At 38.8% G+C, this 23,255-nt stretch overlaps 1 protein-coding gene across 4 annotated transcripts in view; it reads right to left on the bottom strand.

Annotated features, from left to right (window-relative positions):
• Positions 1-23,255, bottom strand: part of pdcd6ip (programmed cell death 6 interacting protein) — a 103,520-nt gene that overhangs the window by 32,212 nt on the left and 48,053 nt on the right. For 2 of the 4 annotated variants that reach the window (XM_069920747.1, XM_069920749.1), the window contains exons 7-11: positions 18,936-19,067; positions 16,911-17,133; positions 13,904-14,027; positions 7,911-8,088; positions 2,452-2,563 (exon numbers count right to left, since the gene is read on the bottom strand). In XM_069920747.1, the coding sequence (XP_069776848.1) occupies positions 2,452-2,563; positions 7,911-8,088; positions 13,904-14,027; positions 16,911-17,133; positions 18,936-19,067 (769 nt within the window). The remainder of the gene's footprint in view (positions 1-2,451; positions 2,564-7,910; positions 8,089-13,903; positions 14,028-16,910; positions 17,134-18,935; positions 19,068-23,255) is intronic. The other 2 variants (XM_069920748.1, XM_069920750.1) reach the window with 1 other exon arrangement.

The following is a 23,255-nucleotide window of genomic DNA, read 5'->3' as shown; positions in this document are numbered from 1 at the left end:
TCATATCAGAGGCTTCCTGATCATATCAGAGGCTTCCTGATCATATCAGAGGCTTCCTGATCATATCAGAGGCTTCCTGATCATATCAGAGGCTTCCTGATCATATCAGAGGCTTGGATCTGGAGCTCAGATTGCTGATGGATTGAACAGGAGTCTGTGAGGCTACAGGAGTGCTAGGGGCAACTCCACACTTAGTGACTCTTTTGCTTCTCTTTCTCCTATTGTTAGGGTGCCAGGTAATACTCAAGGTGACTCTGCCTTGCAGCAAGTAAAGGTTGAACCACATCATGAATATTATTTTTAATGTATCATTATGTGACAATAAAAGGAAACTTTGACCTTTAATATGAGTAAGTTGCAAATGAGTCAGAAATTTGATGGAATGGTCAATGGTATGGAATGCAATTGGATCTTACAGAATTCTGATTGGGCTGAAAAACAGCTCACATAATTTAATTCTGTGAGGGCCCCAAAAGCTTTGTGTTCACAGATAACTAAGTGAGCAAGACAGTGAGACAATGTGGAAAATGCTAGTCTTTACTCATGTCAGAATGTACAATCTATGATTGCCTTTTCTAAAAGTTTGAAGTCTTAGGACTGATTTAGAATCACAGAGAATGGGAAAAAACCATTTGTCCAACTATGTACATGCTGACCAAAGGGTCTCAATCCACATTAACTTCATCTTTCAGCACTTGGATCATAGTCTTCAGTGCCTTTGTGATTTAAGTGTACAATTAGACCCAAATGCTGTCAGCAACTCCACTACAACCACTCATGTGCAGTTTTCCAGATAATTACCACTCTCGGTGACTTTTACCTCATATCCATGCCCCCTGAATTTTGTCCACCTCTAATATGGGGAAAATTCCTGAAGTTCATCTTTTCCATAGCCTTTGAATTTATACATCTCCTCTCCTTCAGGAAATTAAGACCCGCACCTCATCTCTCCCAATTAAAACATTCCACCCAAGCAATATCTTGGTGAATATCTTCTGCACCCTCTCCAGCACTTACATTTTTCCTCTAAAAAGTACTCCAGCTGAGATCTGACCACTGTTTGATAGTCAGACCATGACCTTGCTGCTCTTGCATTCAATACTCTGCCTTATTACCAGTTATCTACCTCTGCTGCCACCTTCAAGAATCTACACATTTTGATTCCAAGGTCTTTCAGTTTCTCATTCTTCTAAGACCTAATTATTATTGGTCTAAGTCCTAGACTCATAAGTACTCCAAAAATGCATCACCTCATATTTGTTTGGATTGACCTCAATCTGCCATTTCACCAATATATCAATATCACCCTGTAGCCGGAGACCATCCTCCACAATGTCATGAACTCTATAAATCTACCATCCCATCTGTAAACATTCACATTTTGCAAACAGCAAAGAACCCAGCAAAGATCCATGTGGAGTAACACACACAAAAAAAAATGCAGCTCACAGCCCCACTTACAAGCAAACTTTGGATCTAATTTGCCAACTTAGCCTGGATCTCATGAGCCCAACCCTTTTCAACCAGTCTCACATGGGTCCTTGTCAAAGGCCTGAATGATGTTGTTTGAAACCACTTCTGGCACACAGCCCTCACCATACACATTGTATCTGTTCAATAAATTAACTAGATTGATTAGTCAGATTCTGCCCTTGACCAAGCCATGCCAGCTATCTCTGATGAATCCCAAGTCATCCCTCAGAATATTTTCCAATAATCTCCCTACTACATGTTAGGTGCACAGGTCTGTATCGATCAGGTTGTTTTCCTGCTGCCCTTCTGAAAGGGGCGACTGCACCTATCACATTCAAGAACCTGGTAGGTAATTCACTTGTTTAAATATCTCAGAGCCCCGAAAAGCACTTCCCTTCCCCTGAAGCCTGGAGAACAGTTTCCACCCATTAAAATTTCACAGGCCATGCAGAAGTAAAATCAAATTTCCACACAATGGTGACAAAAATTTATAAAGTTCTTCTGCATGTCAAATACAAGTTTTAAATATAAAAAAATCAATAGCATTTTTTTTTTTTAAAACCAAGTATCAAGGATCATGGGACAAATATGAGTATTTTGAATTTGGCCACAGATCAAATGTCTTGTGAATTGACAAAGGAGACACAAGGAACTAAATAGCCTTTAGTTCTCTTGATTACTTCTCTCTTGTGCTTCCCCAACTTCAGACTTTCTGCATTCCAGCATTTCTATGTTCCAGTTGTTTTGACCTAAAACTCTGAAAGTTACTGTCGATCTCCAGTGTGTACTTCTTTCTCCAAAAAAACATTTTATGGTCACCTTTTGTACAGTTTGTAGCACGTTGAATGTAATTTAATAACTTCCAATATTAGCAGTTGATTTTTATTTTAAATAAAAGAAAAAAACCCGATGCAATGTGCTTTCTTAAAAATGGATTTTAAACAATGTCAGAAAACATCTCCACTTTTATTTTCTTACCCAATCTTAAAGGTTTGTATAGTTCGTTTGAAGGAGTCCTTTGCCAGCGTTCTTTAAATTTTGCTTTCAGTTCATTATCAGTGACTTCTTCTTGATCCAGTATTTTCAAAGACTAAATGCAAAATTTTTAATAGGAATAATTAATCCTTATTGCATTCAGCTGATTAAGTTTTGCATGATTTATGAAAGTTTCAGTGAGATCTTGTCTTAGTCTTCTAAACTATAGAATACTACAAAAATGTGATAAATCTTTCCTCAAACCTGCCATCTCTTGAATCAGTCTCGTGAATTTGTGCTATATTTCCTCCCTGGCAATTACAGCTTTTCTTTGGATAACAAGATCAAATACACAGTCCAAACTGCATTCCACGAAAGTTAATATAATTGCAAAAACACATTTGCTTCTGCATACAAATCCTTTTGAAATAAGGGGCAATAAACTATTTGCCTTCCTGATTGCTAGCTGCACCTCCATGATGGCTTTCAGTAACTTACATTCAAGGATATTTAGCGAAGCCTGAACATCAACATTACACAATATTTTGGTTTTTTTCTCGTGTGAAAATGAAAAATATGATTTTGCATCTGCCACGATCCTGTCTACAGAGGAAACAGAATAGTACACTAACAGGCCAATCAGCACGTGTTTGTGCTGAACTCTCTTTCCAAATCAAACTAAAAATCTGTTGCTTGCACCCATTATATATCCCTTCATATTAATGTATCTCAAGGGCCCTTGGATCTGCTTCCATCATTACACCAGGAGATCCATTCCAAGCAACTCCCACTAAAATAGCACTGCACATTTCCCTTAAACTTCTTACCCCCTCACCTTAAATGTGTATCTTTTAGTTTGTGGTGCTTTTTCCCTGGGAAAATCATTTTGATTATCCACCCTATCAATGCCTCTCATGACTTTTTACACTTCTATCAACTCTCCTTTCAGTCTCCGATGCTCCAGAGCAAAGAGCTCAAGTTTGCCCAACTCACAGCCTCTAATTCAGGCGACATCAGGCTAAACCTTTTCTGTCACCTTTCTGTACCCTCCTCTTTATTGCTGTCATGGTGCAACCAGAACTGACAGTGGCCTAAACAAAGTTTAAATAGCCACAACATGACATCTTACTTTTCTACTCAATCTAATGCCCATTGAAGCATACCATACATCTTCTTTAATCATTTTACCTACGTGCCTGGTCACTTTCAAGAGCTGTGTATCTGGACTCCCAGATCCCTCTGAACACTTACACTTCTGAGAGCCCTACTACCAATTGTATACATTCCTCCTTCATTTAACCTTACAAAATACAACACCTCACTTTCCTGGTTGAAACCCCACCTGCCATTTCTATTCTCTTATATGCAACTTATTTACATACTCTTGTATTCTTTGATAGCCTTTTACCCTGTCGACAAATCGACCAATGTTTCATGAGCAAACTTTACCAACCCATCAACCAACTTTCTCACCCAAGTCGAACAACAATAACCCCAAAACCAATTCCTGTGGAACACCATTGGTAACAATCCTCCAGCTTGAATACAGCCTTCCACCACATCACTATTTTCTGACCCAGGTAATTTTGTATCCAAACTATCAACATAGCATAAATCCCATGCATCTGCACCCTCCCAATCAGTCTACAAGAAATTGTCAAATATTTTACCAAAGTCAAGGTAGAATCAGAATTTATTGTCATGAACATATCATGAACTTTTGTGTTTTGCAACAACACCACAGTGCAAACATACATTTTATAGCCATCTTACAACATCACTATAAAAAATAAAATAATAACAATACTAGGGCACAAAAAGTAAGGCAGTGTCTTAGGTTCATTGACTATTCAAGAACCTGATGGTTGTGGGAAAGAAGCTGTCCTTGTTCCACTAAGTGCTCATCTTGAGGCTCCTGTACCTTTTTCTTCGATGGTAGCAGAGTGAAGAGGGCATGGACTGGGTGGTGGGATCTTTGAGCATAGAGGCTGCTTTTTTAAGACACCAACTCATGTCGATGTCCTCGATGGATTGAAGTCTGGTGCTTGTGATGTTGCAGGCTGAGTTAACAATTCTCTGGAGTTTATTCTTGTCCTGAGAGTTAGCACCTCCATACCAGGCAGTGATTCAACCAGTCAGAATGCTTTCCACAGTACACCTGTAGAAGTTTACGAGAGTCTTTGGTGAAATACCAAACCTTCTCAGACACCCCACAAACTATAGCCACTGGCAAGCCTTCTTTGTAATTGCATCAACGTGGAGGCCCCAGGTCAGATCCTTGAAGATGCTGACACCCAAGAATTTGAAATTCTTGAACCTTCTCCACAACTAAGCCCTCGATGATGACTGAGTAATGTTCCCCTGACTTCCTCCTGAAGTCCACAAACATATTCTTAGTTTTGTTGACGTTAAGCGCAAGGTTGTTGGTGTGACACCATTCAACGAGCTGATCATCTCTCACCTGTACACTTCCTCATTGCCATTTGTGATTCTGCCGACAACTGTGGTGTCATCGGCAAACTTGTAGAAGGCATTGGAATTGTGCCTGGCCACACAGTTGTGGGTGTATAACGAGTAGAGCAGTAGGCTAAGCACACATCCTTGGGGTCCATCTGTGTTTATGATCAGTGAAGAGGAGACGCTGTTTCCAATTGGTACTGACTGTGGGCTTTGGATGAGGAAGTCAAGGATCCAGTTGCAGAGTGGGGTACAGAGGCCGAAAGTTTATAGCTTCTTGACTAGGACTGATGGAATAATGGTATTGAAGGGTGAGCTGTAGTCGATGAAAAGCAGCTGTATGTTTGAGTTGCTGCTTTCGAGGTGATCCAGAGTTGAGTGGAGAGCCAGCAATATTGCATCTGCCATGGAGAAATTGTGGCAATAGACAAATTGCAGTGGGTCCAGATCTTTACTTAGGTACATGGTAATTCTGGCCATGACCAGGCTCTTGAAGCATTTCATCACAGTAGAAGTTAGTGTTACTTTTTTTTTTAAAAGTTGGTTGGAACCTCTCACTGCCACAATGAGAGGTTGAAAATATCCATGAACACTCCAGCTAGTTGGTTGCCGCAGGTTTTCAGTACCCTGCTAGGTATGCCATTAGGGCCTGATGCCTTGCGAGAGTTCACCTTCTTGAATAATGTTCTGACATCACCCTTAGAGACAGATATCATAGGGTCCTCAGCCTTTTCAGGGATTCTGGTAGGTATTATTTGGTTTTTCTTCTCAAAGTGGGCATAGAAAGTGTTCAGCTTATTGGGTGGCATTTGCCTTCCCTTTGTCATAGCTGGCATCTATCTATCTCGAGCTCCCTCCGGAATTGCAACTTTGCTTCAGAGATGGCCTTCCACAGGTCATACCTGGACTTCTTGTAAAGACTCGATCCCCGGCCTTAAATGCCCTTGTTCTCGCCCTCAGAAAGTTGTGGATTCTCTGATTTATCCAGGGCTTCTGGATGGAAAACACCCAGTATTTGCACATGGGCACACACTCAATCACACAGGTCTTGATGGAGTTGGTGATATCTGTTGCATATTCTCTCAAGTCCATGGATGAGTTCCTGAATATGTTCCAGTCCACACAATTCAAAGCAGTGCTGCAGACTCTCCTCTGCTTCACTCGACCACACCCACAACCCTACCCTCATCAACCACCTTTCTCACTTCTTTAAAAACTTGATCAAACTGGAAAGATACAATTTGCCCTTCAAGGCTAACTGACCACTTGATAAATTTGCACAAATCCCATCCCCCATGTAACCTTTCCAGTCAATTATCTGCCAGATTGTCCTTTCTCCCCCACTTCTTGAACAGAGGTACAACATTAGCCGCTTTCTTGTCCTCTGGAACCTTCTCTTTTCCTTAGCAAATAACTTTGTCAAGGCTCCAGAAATCTTTTCATTCGCCTTTTTAAATAACTAGGGATATATCCCATTAGGACCTGGGAACTTAACCACCTTAATGCACCCAACACCATATTTTCCTATCTAAAAATGCCCAAACATGATCAATCTCCACATTATTGCTTCTTATCCTTATATCCTCAAGGATTAATTGCATCTTCAACCCTAATTTAAACAAAAAACAATTTGTGCAATTAGCAAATGAAAATATTTGAGCCACCCAATAAATTATTTACATCATCAAAAGCTGGGGCACACAAGTTCAATTACTTTGATACCCCTCTGATCACAGGCTGCCATGCTGAGAAGGAACCCTTTATTCCCACTCTGTTTTCTGTCTGATAACCAACTCTCAAGCTTTGTCAGTATTACCCTTAACTCTGTGTGCTCTGATTTTGTTAACTAACCTATTCTTTGGGGCCTAACAGAAAGCTTTACAAAAATCAAAAAGCACTGCCTCCACAGTTCTTCCCTTATTCAGTCATATTCACAAAGAACTCCTGTGGATTACCATATCCGCTGGCAAATAGGACAATGCTCGAAGCATTAAAATGTCTCATCAAAATCAGGGGTCATCCTATATGGTGAGTATAAAATCTGAACCTTAACAGGGAAGTTTCAACATTTTCATCTTCCTCCTCCCCCTCCATATCCTATTACCATCCAGCTGGCTCAGACTCAAATGCCCCAGTCAGGCCCTAAGCTCATGCTGACAACCCGAACCACCTTGATGCAAATGGTGACAGCAAAAAGAAAGGAAACTTAGTTGCAGACGTAACATTTACAAAAAACGCACTCGCCATTTCTGGCTCGTCTCCATTCCGGGGCCTCTCAGATTGCACGCACATATTGAGGGCATTGCCTGTTCAGCAGGGCAATCCACAGTGTGGGTGCCTCCTCAATTCCATAGCATTGGGGAAAAACAGGAAAGTTCACCACATCAGCCAATAACATCCATAAATAAACCCAATCTTGCGCGTATCCTGTTAATTATCTATAAAGTCTCAGCGCTCCTCCATGCGGTGCAATCACTCAGTCCAATTTCCATGAGGTCTCTACAAGCTTTAAATAGCTTGTTAAAGGAGCCGACAGTGGTTTACTTTAAAATATGCCAATAAAATTAAAATATTTACAGGTTAATTTGGTATTAAAATATTGTGACAGCATCACTCCACTGGTCAGAGGTCAGTGCTAGACTTGGGGGTCATGTTATTCAGTGGGTATTGCTCAAAACCTACATTTTAGGTGGAAATTCCAGGGGTAGTCCTTTACTGAGTCATCCTATTATGCTGGAATATATAGTAATCAGGTTCAATTCTTAACAAACCCATGCTGATTCTGCTCAATTTGATTTTTCTCTTCAAGGTATTCTGCTATTACATCCATTTTAAGTTCCAATACTTCATTCTACTGCTGTTAAATCATTATTTGAAAGTTAATAATGTCCCATGTTCATTCTCTTTTTCTTAAATATTAAATTTAAAAAATGTTCATTTAACACCTGAAGTTTAAAATTCTGTGAAAAAATATGCAAATGAAAAAATCAAATTAAATTGGTTGCCTCATCCAGGATTTCTTGGTTTCTCTGCAGAAGCTCTGGAAGATCTTTTATTAGTTGATCTATTGTCTGGAGGCCACCCTGCTGAATCACACTGCTGGACTTCTCCAAGACTGACTGTGGGACACTGTCACCAGAAATATCTTCTATGGCAGCAGGTAAATTCAATGAAGCCAGAACACTACAAAATAAAAATAATCATTATGTCAAAAAATAATCATCATGACTTCAAACATTTATCCTCCACAAGCTTTAATTAAATCAGGTGTTTGTTCTTTTACTGTTGAGGCTATGCTGATTATGTTCAATGAGTTGACACAGTAATAATAAAATTTATTTACTATCCAACTATATTCATCCTTCTCTAATCGGCCATTTGCAAATATTTCAAAAGGCAACACAAAATAATGAACATAACTAACAGAGCTACAATAAAGTCAATCTCAGTGTCAAACAAGTCTGTGTGCTGAAAAAAGTGTTCAGGCAAACTTTGCACCACATATCAAGAAAGGTTTCCTCAGGAGACTAATTAATGAGAAAATTTAATTCCATGATAATGACATTCGAGAACCTTGATCACTTGAACTTCAGTTGTCATGCTGCAATACATAACTATTGCCTGTGTTCAAGCACATTCAGGTGCCAAACTTCCAATCACTGATAACTTGTTCACTTAAGAATTCAAGATGATGGACCACAAACTTAATATCCACAAGATACAAGTCCATCAATCTTCTTCCTCCCCTTCAACAATAAACTTTCAAGATCTTGAAAATTGCAGACCACTTCAGTGGCTCAGGAACCACCACATGGCAAAGGCAAATTTCAATGATGAAATTCACCATTACCTTGAATATTGTTTTGCATGACTGATGATTTGGTAAGTGGAAGATTGTGAATTTTATGCCAGTTCTGAAGTCTCAATCTAGCAGGCATCACTGAATTGATGCAAGGTTCAGAGACCTGGATTTGTGGCAAATTAAAATACATATAAAGTCACTGTATAAAAAAGTAAACTGCAATGAAGCTTGAAATCTGAAATAAAAACAAATGTGGAAATCAACCAACAGATCAGGCACCATCCAAGGGAAGAAGATTAGTGTTCAAGGTTGAAGACACATTGTAAACTTTATTTTCTCTTTTTCAGTATGACAATGCAATTTCCTTTTACTGTGATCTCATTTCTTCTGATCCTTCCTTTCTAGTCCACATTTATTCTTCTTCACTGCCTCCATTCATCCATCAACCAAATAACCTCATTTACAGCTTTACTCCTAAGGAAACCCAGACCTCACCTGAGCTGAGCTATCCCCTTGGCCAATCCATTAGGCCTTAAAATTATGGGAGACAAGCTAAGAAATGGAAAAGTTGGAGATGGGCCTGAAATGTGAAACAAGTCTAATTAAATATTAATGTTCACGTTACGAACAAAATTGGCATTGATAACACTGTAATTAGAGGTAACAGAGAGGAAAGGTGTTGAACTAAAATAGACCAGGTTTCACACATCCCATGAAAAGATCTCAAAATCTTTTCACTATCCAAAAGGCTTAAAATGCAATACCAACAAAAACTAAGTATCTTTTCAGCTTGCTGTCCATCTCTCACCATGCACATTCCACTGCTGCAGTTTTGTTGCAGAGCACAATTTGCATTGGAGTTACTTACAAACTCCCACATTTGCTGCCTTCACCACCAAAGAAAAATATAACAGGTATAAATAACACCACCCATGAATTATCTGATATCCATACTGAAAATGTATTGTGGATCTCTTCATCAGGGAATGCTCTAAATTTTGGAAGCCTCAACGCAATAACACTGTCAATATCTTTATATGTTTGACTTCAGCAGTTCAATAAAGTGGCTCACCACTGCCTTTTCAATAATTATAAGCACAAAAGAATAAGTGTTGGTCCTGCAAACATTGCCCACATTGTGTAACATTAATAAAAAAACAAAACTGTATCCTTTTATTTGATGAAAGATAATCAAATTAAAGATTCTTCCAAGTGAAAATAAATTAATCCAGAGAAAAAAATATAATGTGGAGGAAAGAATTGCTTGGGCTTTCTTCAATGAAGCAGGGATGTCTTCCTTCAACAAGGCAAGGAAGTATTCTCAGACTGTCCTGATTTCAAATTAAGGAGCCAGATGTGACCTATACCAGGTTGTACCAGAACAAGTCCCAGTGTCTAATCTTTATAAACAAAAATTGCACATCAAGTGACAATATATCACAGTAGAAGTTGATGTAGAAAAAATAATTAATTCATAGCACAAAATGTTAAAAATTAGGATCCTGGCTGGAACTTATCTTCCAATTTATCATCCATGGCATGGTTAGCGCAATGCTGTACAGTGGAGGTTCAAACCCTGCAATGTCTGTAAGAAGATGGCATGTTCTCCCCATAACTCTGGTTTCCTTCCATTATTTGAAATGCTCCGGGGGTTTTAAGTTAACTGGGTGCAATTGGACGGCATAGGCTTGTGGGCTGAAATGGGCTGTTACTGTGATGAATGTCTAAATTTAATTTTTAAAATTTCATTTTAAAATAACATGCAAATTATTATAATATTTTCTCCTATCTAATGATTAGTTGGCAAAGTAGCCACTGGCTTCCAAAGCAATCCCATCAATTGCAATTTAATTTTCCTGTAATAATGGGATCATTGTTTGAAGAGGGCATGCATAATCATTGAGGTCACCAACCACCCCACACATGTCCCTTTTCAGCTACTTTGGTCAGGAGCATCAGGAGTATCAAGGCAGTGAGATTGGCTGAACAACTGAATGAATTGCTCATACAATTCTCCAAGTCTCCAGTATTTATTTTATATATAAAAAATAAATGTGTGTATAGACACACACTGCATATTGTGATGGATTATATAATTTTTTATATTGTATATAGATATGTTTTTGAAGGAGATAGATTATAGGGGTACTGTAGGTCACAAACAAACATTTCACAACACAGATCTCATTTAAAATGCCAGAGCTTGGCTCCGAGTGTCTTTGCAAAAACTTTGAAGAATGCCTATTGAGAATTCAAGTCGGTGGACATGCAGTGGAGTAATGGATTATTATTTTGAAAGCAACAGATGAACGGTCTCAGAAGATTGGGTGCTGTTCTGCGAAGGACATGTGGTTTTGCAAAGGGGGAGGTGGTGGGAAGAGAGAGAGAGAGAGAGAGAGAGAGAGAGAGAGAGAGAGAGAGAGAGAGAGAGAGAGAGAGAGGGGTTTGTTTAAAACTCCATTTTGAAGAGGGTGTGAGTTCTGAGTTCAGCCTGTTCAAACCCTTGTGCTCCATACAAGAGGAAATGGCTGGTAAGCGTGTTTCACCTGAAATAAGGGAAATATAAAGGAACTCTATGGTGACCTGCAGAAGATGAGGTTATCATTTGGAAAACTCTGATGAAGCAAGTTTCTTCGGCAAGACACTGAAGTGGATGATCGGAGGGAATCACTTTGTGTATTTCCAACGAGCAATGAATCTCTCTGAAACCAATGAGAACCTTCCTGAGCAGGAACCAATTACTTTTAAACACCAAAGCTTGGTGAAAATTCATAAAATGTTAAATTCTGTGCACAGTATAAGGATTGCCTGATACCAGTGAACTTGGAGGAGTTAGAAGATTGAACTGTGAATTAAAACCTTTCTGAACTTGTGCACATTACATACAGGCACACTTAGAATTAGAAGGGGGTTAAGTTAGATTAAGTTGATAGGAATAAGTTAAAGTTTGATCCTGTTTTCATGTTTGAAGATAATTAAAACCAACTTTTGTTTAAGTAACCATATGCCTTGGTGAATTTCTATTGCTGCTGTGTTTTGGGGTTCTCTGGGCCTGTAGCGATATGTACTCTTTGACTGTATGTCTGTTTTGTCTGGTTGTATGTGTGCCTTCATGTTTTTACACTGAGGACTGGACAACACTGTTTTCTTGGGTTGAACTGGTACAACTTGATGATGGGATCAGTGGAACCTTGGCTGTGTAGATAAAAATTGGCTTGCAGGTAGAAAGAAGAGAGTAGTTGTGAAAGTATTCTGTCTGGAGGTCAGTGACGAGTGGAGTGCCGCAGGACACCTGCTCTTTATGCTTTTTATCAATGATGAGGTAGAAGTTTGCAGATGACACAAAGGTTGGAAGAGTTGTAGATGGACCTATAGGTTGTTGAACCTTCGACAAGAGTATATCGGCAGGATGCAGAGTTGGGCAGAAAAGTGGCAGATGGAGTTCAATCTGGATAAGTGTAAAGTGATACATTTTGGAAGGAAAAACCAGAAGCTGAGTACAGGGTTAATGGTTGGTTACTAGAGTGTGGATGACTAGAGGGACCTTGGGATTCAAATCCATACATCCCTTAAGGCACCACAAAGGTTGATAGGATATTTAAGAAGGCCTATGGGATGCTGGGCTTCATTAATGGGGGGGGTTTAAGTTCAGGAGTGGAGATCTACAAATCTCTGGTAAGACCACACCTAGAGTATGGTGTTCTGTTCTGGTCAACACATTATTGGAAGGATGTGGAAGCTCTGGAGAGGGGGCAGAGGAGATTTATCAGAGTGTTGCCAATTGGAAAACAAGTCTTATGAAGCAAGGTTAGCAGAGCTGAGACTTTTGTCTTTGGAGCATTGAAGGATGAGAGAAGACTTGACACAGGTCTACAATGTTATGAGATGCATAGATAGCCAGCATCTGTTTCCCAGGCCAGGAATAGAAAACACCAGAGGACAGATGTACAAAGTCAAGTTTAGGGGAGACATCGGGGTTAAGTATTTTTTTTTTAAATTAAAAACAGTGAGTTTTGGGTGCCTGGAATGCCTTGCCAGGGATGGTGGTGGAGGCTGAAATATTAGGGTCATTTCAGAGACTCTTAGGCACATGGATGAAAGAAAAATAGAGGATTACAGGGTAGGGTGGGTTTAGTACTTTTTTTTTTAAAAAGGAATATATGCGTCAGCACAACATTGAGGGTTGAAGGGCTTGTACTGTGCTGTAATGTTTCATGTTCTAAATAATAAACTTGAACTTCAACTGTAACCTGATTTCACTCAAATGTCCATCTTGTGGACAGTCTTCAACTACCCACCCATACCAGGGAAAACTTACAGTAACCAACTGACCCATCTTCAGGATGTGCAAGGAAATTGATGCACCATGGGAAACCCAAACAGTCACAAGGAAAAATGCAAAATTCATGCAGATGAGCATTGGACATGAGGAAATGGAACTGAGGCTGCTTCAAATCTGCGGCAGCAATGTTGTGCCAACCACAAAATAAGACTAGTTGCAACATGGAATCAAGTCATGGCTCTTCAGTGCTGCTCAGCTAATTCATACATTTGAAGGAACCTCTGCTGATTTTGCAAATTGCATCAACATTCTTTAGATTGATCTGAAACAAGCCTTCTTAAAATTGACTTTTTTTCCTTCTGCTTTCCGAACAAAGTATTTCTAAATGACTCATATCCATTATATTATCTTAGGGGATTTGGGAAAGTGGCAGGTGTTGGATTAGAGAGAAGAGGAGCACCAGAAGAGGGAAAAAAGTGCCCATATAGCATTAAACCAGCTGTTGATTTTAGGTAGAGAGAAAAAGAGAAGCAACCAATAAATTTACATTCACTGTAATTATTGTTGAGCTCAGTGAAAATTTAGGATTGTGGTACAAATTCTTTCAATCTTTTAAAACCTTCATTTATAATAATTAAACTCAGATTGCCAATTTATCATCAGATTCTTAAAAATATCAATACTTAGAAAGAATGATGTACATTTTCAGATTAAAAATGCTGAATAAAAAAAGTATTAAGTATTCCAAATGCACAATTCCAGCTTTCACCAATGTCTGGTTAATGAACAGCGAAAACTCCTTTCTGTACCAAACCCAAACGAAACCATTGGCAGATCACTATTCTTTAAACTCAGTTTTGAAAATATGGTCACTTAATTTTGCCAATAGTGGCAAATAAACTGCTCATACTTACCCATTGGCAAAATTTGTGGATTCTCTCATCTGTGTAATCAATCTGTTCACCAAATCAGCTCGCCTCTGATTGTATATACTCAGAGCTTGTTGTACTGCTAAAGGAATCATCTTCCCAAAGAGATCTAAATAAACAAATATTGTTCAGAAAAATATTCAGGTCTTGCATGGGTTCCACTTTATTTCACAGATCGTATTCCCCTTCTTTGGAGGGGGTTGGTTGTTATTTGGAGAACTGAAGATTTATCTGCATTCGATGTGTACCCAAAATGATTTCTAACATTGCAGATAATTGTCAACTGAACATCATTCAGCAACTGATCATAAACTTAACCTTGATATCCTTGATCAACATTAAAATGTGTAGTTGACAGTGAAAATCATCATTAAAAATCACGTTGCTATTTTGAGACATGCAAATTCAATTTCAGTAATCACACAAATTCCAAGTTCAGCTATCCTGAAATAAAACCACAAATCTGAGAAATACTGAGCATATACTAACCACCTCTGGAAAAGTTGTTTCCTGAAAGTTTTTGTGGTTTATTTTTGCACATGACACTGCCAAAGTAACAATTACTGGTCATGGAACCACAGAATATTACAGCACAGAAGCAGACTCTTCGACCTTTCTAGTCTGTCAAACTATTATTTTGCCTTGTCGCACTGACCTGCACCCAGTCCATGGACCTGTCCAAAATCTTCTTAAATGAGAAAACTGAGCCCTCATTGCCATTTCAGCTGGCAGTTCATTCCACACTCCCACTACTCTGTGTGAAGAAGTTGCCTCTAATATTACCCCGAAGCTTTGCCCCCTTTCATCCTTACCCTCTGGTTTGTATTTCACTTCATCTCAGTGAAAAAGCCAACTTTTATTTCCTCTATTTATACCCCTCAATTTTTTAGTCCCTAATTTCTTCCCTAATTTTTCTACACTCCAGAAAAGTGTCCTAACCTCTTTCACCTTTCCCTGCAATTCAATTCATTTAGTCCTGGCAGCATGGTGGTAAATCTTCTCTGCACTCTTTCAATCTTAGTTAGGTGACCAAATCTAACCCTAAAGCTATGCACACTAGTTTGACATCCCTGCCCTCAGGTGCCAAAGACAGCTTTTGTCCAATGAACACAGTTGATTCACAACTTCAAATGTAGTTAAGCAAATTGTGCAATGGGATCAAAGCTAAAGATAGATAGAGCATTTTGCATTTTTAAAAAAGTTTCAAGAATTTAAGACTTCTGAGCCCATTGAGCTCACATCAGTTCTATGAAAGAGCTTTCAAGAGATACACTTTTGATACCTATCTGTTTCCACAAGCTCCATCAGTGCTGGAGCACCACAGGGTTACATTCTTTACCCTCTCCTCAACTCACTTTACATCTAAGACTGTGTGGCTCAGTATGACAATAATAGGATTTACAAATCTGCCGACAATACTACTATAGTGGGATGTATATTAAAAAAATGCCACTCAAAAAACAAGGAGGAGATGTTTAATACTTGCCCCTCTTCCTTCCCCCTCCTATTTCATCCAGCACATCAACAGACCTTCTAAGAGGGGCTGAGCTTCACATCCAACCAAACCTATTGCATTCAATGCATGAGGCCAAACATAAACCTGATAAACAACACATTATATTCTGCCTGGGTGGCCTAAATCCAACAACATGCACAGTGAAATTTTCAATTTCAGGTAAAACCCACCCCAATCCATTTCTATTGTTTACATCTGTCCTTCACCTATTCCAATCTGCATCTTCCATTGCTGGTCTCTCGACCTCTCTCACCTTGAATTGTCCAGTACTTTGTTGCCTCTTGTCTCCTCCCCAGTCTTTTCCCCATCCCCTTTAATCTGTTCCCACCCAAGTCTTGAAACAAATTTCTCTCCATGGGTGCTGACTCACTGACCTTGTTCCTACAGCTGTGCTTGCTTGTGCTGCATTGTTATTTGTACTGATGAATAGCTCTTAGTATAACTATGTCTTTTGCACTGAATTAGGGTAGATGTCATGAATGGAAAATCCAGTTTCAGTTGGTTCCTCCATGCAATCCAATTTGAGTTGATTGATCTGTTCTCATTCACAAATGCTCCAGTGACAGATTGTGCAACAAGTGATCTCACCTTCCATCTAAATCTTGGTCTTCACAAGTATTTTGCAGTGTGTATTAATATATTAGTACTTAACATGTCCACAAGCATGTGCATGACTTTGTGTGTTAGCATTGGTTAATTAAGGCATTCACATTAATTATTGAAACCCTGATTACCAAGTGCCCTATATTGTTTAATCTCTGTAACAGGATTACAATGCGAGTGACAAACTGTGGAGTCAGTGGCATTGAACAATGGTACTGAAAGAAGATAAAGATGGCATGTTTACTGACCAAATTTCTAGCACAATTGATTTGTCAGGTGGTGGCCAGATAGACCAACATTGATTAAAAAAAACAAAAATACATTCAGAACTCTTGTAGAATATGAAGTGGAATGAAATGTGTGAAACTTAAGGCTCACTGGAGAGTTTGAGAGCAGAACCTGCTATTTGACTGTGCAAGAATTATTGCTATTAAACATCCAGGTACACACTCCAAGAAAGCCTGTAATGATGTCCAAATAAGATCAGATACGATTATTAACTATTATTAAGAGCAACATTCCTTTTGTGTCTTTATTACACAGCATTCACTCCAAAAGAAGTTAAACAAACAGTAAAAACTTGCACCACGCTTATATTATTGTGAGCAATGTAATCCTCATTTTTATATAGTGGTCTCAAAGAAGTTATCAAGTTATATTAAACTTGTGTTTGACCCTCTTGAAAACAAGTCAGATATTCCCCAGAATGAATCTGCTTTTTACAAATGAAATTGTCACCTTCTGAGCTTTGAGGCACAGTTGCTGTAGAGAAAAATATTTTGAATGTATATTTAAGAATACAATGAGTACAGTTTTAAAAAATCAAAACCTCCCCGAACAGCCAAAATTGTTTGCTGTCAAATGGGATCTTACCAGTAAATTTCTGACTCATGGGGACATTGACAGGTGTGAACTTCACTAAAGAGGCTTTCCCAATTGGCTCCAGGTCTTTTATGTCAGGAACACGGTCATGATAAATAAAGTCATTGTCCTTCTTCGCTGCGGTTAATGCACGAGAGATTTTGTCTGACAGATCTTTCACATTGATATACTCATCATACCTCGAGGCCACAGTCTTCACCAATTCTGAACCATGCTGAGTTATTAAAGGAAAAAAATGAGATTACTGGTAACTAAAATAAGCACGTTTCAAAGTAAAAACATTTTCTTTTATTGTTTAGGTAAGTGAAGAGACTACAACAATTTGGATGAAGCTGCAGCAAATTGAAAAGTTGTTGACTGGATTAACCCAATTTTGAAGTCCTGGTAGAGCTGGGGATTAAACTTTTTCTTTGTAATTGATATTAACCATTTGATGTGCTTACAGTTTAATCAACTGAATGTAAGATACATTTTACAGATTGACTAAACATAATGCCTACCCAAACTGGACAACAAATACATAGTGCAATCTAAGCAGAAAACAAAAACAAAATTTGCAATATTTCAAAATGGGTTGCAATTTGCTTCATGCACAGAAACACGAGTGAGTCATTTGAAATTTTGAATTATTTTGAAGTTGTGACCAGGTGACACCGTGAATGGACATGTGCAAACATGAAGTTATAACAAAGAATTGGAAGTCAGCGATATGTGCATGGATTTTGGAGCAACATTGGAAGCTATTTGAAAGTGGTGATGATTATTGCAACCAAAATACATATACATCATTTCCACAGAGGTCAAAAAGGGACGTCGTCATTGTGCAATAGGAAGAATTGAGATGGCACAAGAAGTCTCATGAGAAAGCCAGGGTTGAAATGAAGTACATGAGGAAAAACAAATAAAAAAGAAGTTTCGATAACAGGGAAACCCCAGTACAAGCAGAAGGCATCAAACAGAAAGTTTCAATCTGAGTGGCCTTGCCTTCTTTCCATTTGTTGGAAGCTAGGATGGAAAGGTAAGTATTGAGGATATGAGACAGAGGATCACAGTTAGAGTGATCTATACATCCTCAAATGAGTGCTGTGTAGCAAATAGCTTGAGTAAATAATGGATTTGATTTTTGTACATATTATACAAAAAAAATTGAAGATGAGAAAGTTGGGGTGTAACAGGTAGAAAAACCAAAGTCTGGAGATCAAGTTTTGATCTGGAAACAAGAATGACTAAGGGAGAGATAAATCAGTGATTTAGTAAAGAGAATATAGTTATGCAGAATAAAAGGCAAAGGTCCAGTTGAAACAAGTTATTGCAAATAAATAATTGTAATATTTTCTACCCCATTTAGTCAAGTTCAAGTAATTAAACAACAATGCTTCAACAAGAATGGCTCTCAAATGGCCTTGATGCAAAATGGAAATGATGTTTGAGATGGCACAATTCAGGAGAAATTCATCAAAGTAGAAAGTTTTATTTCATGGTAACAACATGAATGAAATGAAATCTTTATTCCATGCACGTAGAAATCTATATTTCAACTATTGACAAAATTTAGAAAAGCATTTGTAATACTTCACCAATAGTGGACACATACTGTAAAAATAGACTGACCATAGATCTCCAAAACTATTGCAGCAGGAGATTCCACCCAAGTTCATATAATTAGGGTGAATAGTGGAATGACATCTTACACTCACATTAATTTAGTAATACAGTAAAATCCCTCTTATCCGAAATTCAAGCAATCAACAACCTCAAACAACTGGCAAAAGGAAAAAAAAATCACATTAAATAAATAGGTAAAAAATAAAGTTTAAAGTTGGTGCCCCCAGCAGTTTGTTTGCCAATCCATTCAATGCGCCATCTCAAGCAACAGGCAAATTCACTTATCCAGCATCTATCAATCCCCAAAGGTGCCAGATACCAGGGGTTTTATTGCACTTGGAAAAAATGCTTCAACTATTTTTTGTATTAAAGCTTTTACCACTATATTTAAGATGATCACTGAAAGCATACCTGTAATCTTGCAATCTCCTCACCAAACTTCTTCTGTTGCTTGACCAGAATTGATTGATGGTATTCTGCATTGGCCTGCATCATGCAGTGTTTTGCGGCGAGAACCGGCAACACTTCCTGGAAATAAAAATACTGACCAGGGGAAAAGTCCAATCACAAACAACCACAGACAACAAGGGAATTAGGAAAGGAAAAAGAGAGAGGAAATTAGAATCCCATTAATGTTTTTAGAAAGTCTGATAGGTTAAATTATTTGGAATAAAAGTTGAGCAGGCAAGTAACTGAATGGCTTGAATTAGTGGGAAGAAAGCAGCTCTTTCTTTCAAAAAGAAAATTCACATGGCAACACATTTGTTCATGTTCTGGTAAGAAATGGATCACATAGGGATTAAAAAAAGGCCTCTGCATTTATTGAAATGCTATGAACAAACTGATAGGTCAGTACAAATTCAGTGTGCCTAATTATGCAAAACTAATTAGAAAATTAAGAATTCATGAGATCCAAAAGAAAACAAAGTTGGACCACAACCAGAGTTGGTGGTAAATTAAGTAGCAGCCTGACTTGTTGAGTATACAGCATTTTATTGAAGGGTAATAGTTGTTGGCTGTTTCACTGTCTAGGCTGTTTGCAGTGGAGCTGTGGTAGATTCAGTTATATCCAATGCCTTATTATCTGTACATACAAAAAGCATACAAAGCAGGAGGAGGAAAGATGTGATAAGGATATTTATGGATGATATAAAAACTGCTCATGCTATTCATAGCGAGGAAATGTACCAGAGATTGCAGGAAGTTGTCGTTAGACGAAAATGAGTCAAGGAAACCTGCTGAGAAAAACAAGGAAGCATATGTGGAAGTCAAATAGGCAACGGAGCTGGACAATAGATGTCGGGAAGCTTGGAGAATAGAAAAGCTTAGAGAATTTATCTCCAGATCCTTAAAAGAAATAGGATAATCGTGTATTGATATTGCATTGTTCATCTAATTTGAAATACAACAAGGAAATTATTCTTGGCCTCCACATAGTGCATTTATAAAACAACACATTGTTGCTAACATTCAACCTCTGGAAGTCAAAGCTCCTCTTTCTATGTACCACCGTTGTACAACAACAATGACAAGAACAGTGAACCATTTCCCGTCTCAAGAGTCATCTCTTGTCGAAGGCAAAAATTGATAATGAAATCTGCCATGTTCTCCAGTGCCCGGGATGATTTTTGATCATGAGGAAAATATGTTTGAAGATCAAGATCTCAGACATAGCATCAAACTGAAAATCTGCACAGCAATGCCATTCTCTGCCCTCTGGAATTCTATCTATAGCAAGAATTTCAATGCATTTTGAAATATGTCACTATCTCTACAAAATTCTCTAAATCACTCCAATGAAAGTGTTCTTCCAAATTCAGTCAACAGCTGAGCCTCATTGTTCACATCCTTCTAACTAGAATCTGTACGGGCTACTCTATTCGGAGTTCCATCAGAGAAATATTAGCAGTGAACAAAGGAAAAGATGAGCTAAAAAGACTCCTTGGCAAAAAAAAAAATCCACTATGGAACAACTGCTCAAAGTGAAACATTCACAAGGATACTGAGGATCTCAAGTTCATGCACCAGCAGTATACTGCAACTTTGTGCAAGTGTAGAAGCAACACATCACAAGACAAACTGATGTGGTTCCTGCCCCAAGTGTTTGGGGCGTGGTGGTCTGTTATTCACAAACCATCCCAGAACCCACCAAACTCAAAATGATGTTCTCCTGAGGGAAATGCCCAAAAAGAACAGTCAGAAGAATGTGATAATATTAACAAAGATGAACAATTAAGTCATTAAAAATCAGCAAAAGATTGAAGGGAAGCTAAGGAAGAATTAGTTTTACTCCAAGAGTAATGTGGTCTGAAACTCGCTCGCTGAAATGGCAACAGAGAAAGAAGCCCCTTAATTAAATAAGCACCTAAATGAGCACTTGACCTTTCATATCCCATCCCTACAAGGTTATGGACCTGGTGAAAATATACAACTGAAATGCAATCTCCCTTAAAATAAAACAATTCATAGTTTGTGATTTCCATTTCTAAAGTATCACACATGATTAAAAATTCACTGCAGTAATTAAAAATGATGTTGAAAACTAAGACAGAACATCTTGAATTTGCAGGGGAATCTTGAAATTAATGAGGCTTGTCAACTCCAATTAATCTGGTTCGCATTGAGGATGAGACCACTTGATGTACAAATCTGTGTTGGGGGGCGGTAGGGAGCAGTGAGGGGAGTGGTTGAAAGAGAGGTGATAGACCTCTACCAACATAAGAAATACGCAACAGAAAAATTACAAATGGTGGAAAAAACATCGGAAAGATTGGTAGAAAGTTCAGATTTCTACATTCCAATCACACATGCATATTTCAGTTGAAATGGTGACACAATTAAGTGATTAATTACAAAGATAGATTTGGATAGCCTTTGAGTCAGAATTATCAGTAGATTAGAAAGCTCAAATGAAGAAATCATGATAAGAACTGAGAGCAAAATGGAGACTGTACAATGAAGTGGAAATGTCGACAAAACTGTAACACGACCAATATAAACCTATGGGTTTTGCCATATACAGAATCAATTGTTCTACAATATGTTGCAATTCGATTTGTAACATTTGGATGGCAGTGCATGCAAAATGCAATTCTACATCTATAAATACTGCAAAGAGACAGCAAGTTTATGAGAAACAAGCAGCTGAAAACTTATTTACACTTTGAACATCAATGTAACATGTGCTTCATCTTAGCAGTAGCTATATTCTCAAGGATGGTGTGGATGGTTAAGTAAGAAAGTGGACAGATTCAGTTCAATTCAAAACCTTTTTGGATTAGGGTTAGAGTTTGGGTTAAATTCAGGAAGCTGAAAATGGTGATGAACTATTGGAAACAACGTTAGCCTTTCCCTCTTACAAGGACGCTGCCGGGTTCATTACATAGAAACATAGAAGATAGGAGCAGGAGTAGGTCATTCGACCCTTCGAGCCTGCTCCGCCATTCAACGAGATCATGGCTGATCTTAAAGTTCAGTACCCCGTCCCCGCCTTCTCTCCGTAACCTTTAATACCCTTATACTGAAGAAATAGATCTAATTCCCTCTTAAATATATTTAATCAACTTGCCTCTACTGCCCTCTGTGGCAATGAATTCCATAGATTCACCACCCTCTGGGTAAAGGAATTCCTCCTCATCTCGGTCCTAAATGGTTTGCCTATTATCCTCAAACCATGGCCCCGGGTTCTGGATTTTCCCATCATTGGAAACATCCCATCTGCATCCATTCTGTCCAGTCCTGCCAGAATTTTATATGTCTCTATGAGATCCCCTCTCAATCTTCTAAACTCCAGGGAGTACAATCCCATTTTGCGCAATCTTTCCTCATAAGTCATTCCTGCCATTCCAGGTATCAGCCTGGTGAATCGCCTCTGCACTCCCTCCATTGCAAGAACATCCTTCCTTAGATAAGGCGACCAAAACTGCACACAATACTCCAGGTGGGGTCTCACCAAGGCCCTGTACAGCTGCAGTAAGGTATCCTTGTTCCTATACTCAAACCCTCTTGATATGAAGGCCAACATACCATTTGCCTTTTTAACTGCCTGCTGTACCTGCATGCTCGCCTTCAGAGACTGGTGTACAAGTACCCCTAGGTCTCTCTGCACTTCCCCATCTCTTAATCTATTGCCATTCAAATAGTAATCTGCCCTCCGGTTTGTATTACCAAAGTGGATAACCTCACATTTATCCACATTGTAGTGCATTTGCCATGTATCTGCCCAGTCCCTCAATTTATCCAAATCACACTGGAGCTTCCTGACCCCCTCTTCCAGGCACACAACCCCTCCTAGCTTAGTGTCATCTGCAAATTTGGAGATATTACATCCAATCCCCTCATCCAGATCATTAATGTAAATTGTGAACAGCTGGGGTCCCAGTACAGATCCCTGTGGCACCCTACTGGTCACCGCCTGCCACTCAGAAAACGAGCCATTTATCCCAACTCTGTCTTCTACCTGCCAGCCAGTTCTCAATCCACACCAATACTTTGCCCCCAATCCCATGACCCTTGATTTTGTAAGCCAGTCGTTTATGCGGGACCTTATCGAAGGCCTTTTGGAAGTCCAGGTACACCACATCCACTGGCTCTCCCCCATCTATTTTACCTGTCACCATCTCAAAGAATTCCAATAGATTTGTCAAGCACGATTTACCTTTTGTAAATCCATGTTGACTCTGTCCGATCCCTTCTCTGCTAGTCATATGCTCCACTATTACATCCTTAATA

Source organism: Narcine bancroftii, chromosome 2, assembly GCF_036971445.1.
Source record: "Narcine bancroftii isolate sNarBan1 chromosome 2, sNarBan1.hap1, whole genome shotgun sequence".
Classification (NCBI taxonomy): Eukaryota; Metazoa; Chordata; class Chondrichthyes; order Torpediniformes; family Narcinidae; genus Narcine; species Narcine bancroftii.
The sequence above is the reverse complement of the archived record's forward strand: the minus strand, read 5'-3'. Positions and strand labels throughout refer to the sequence as shown.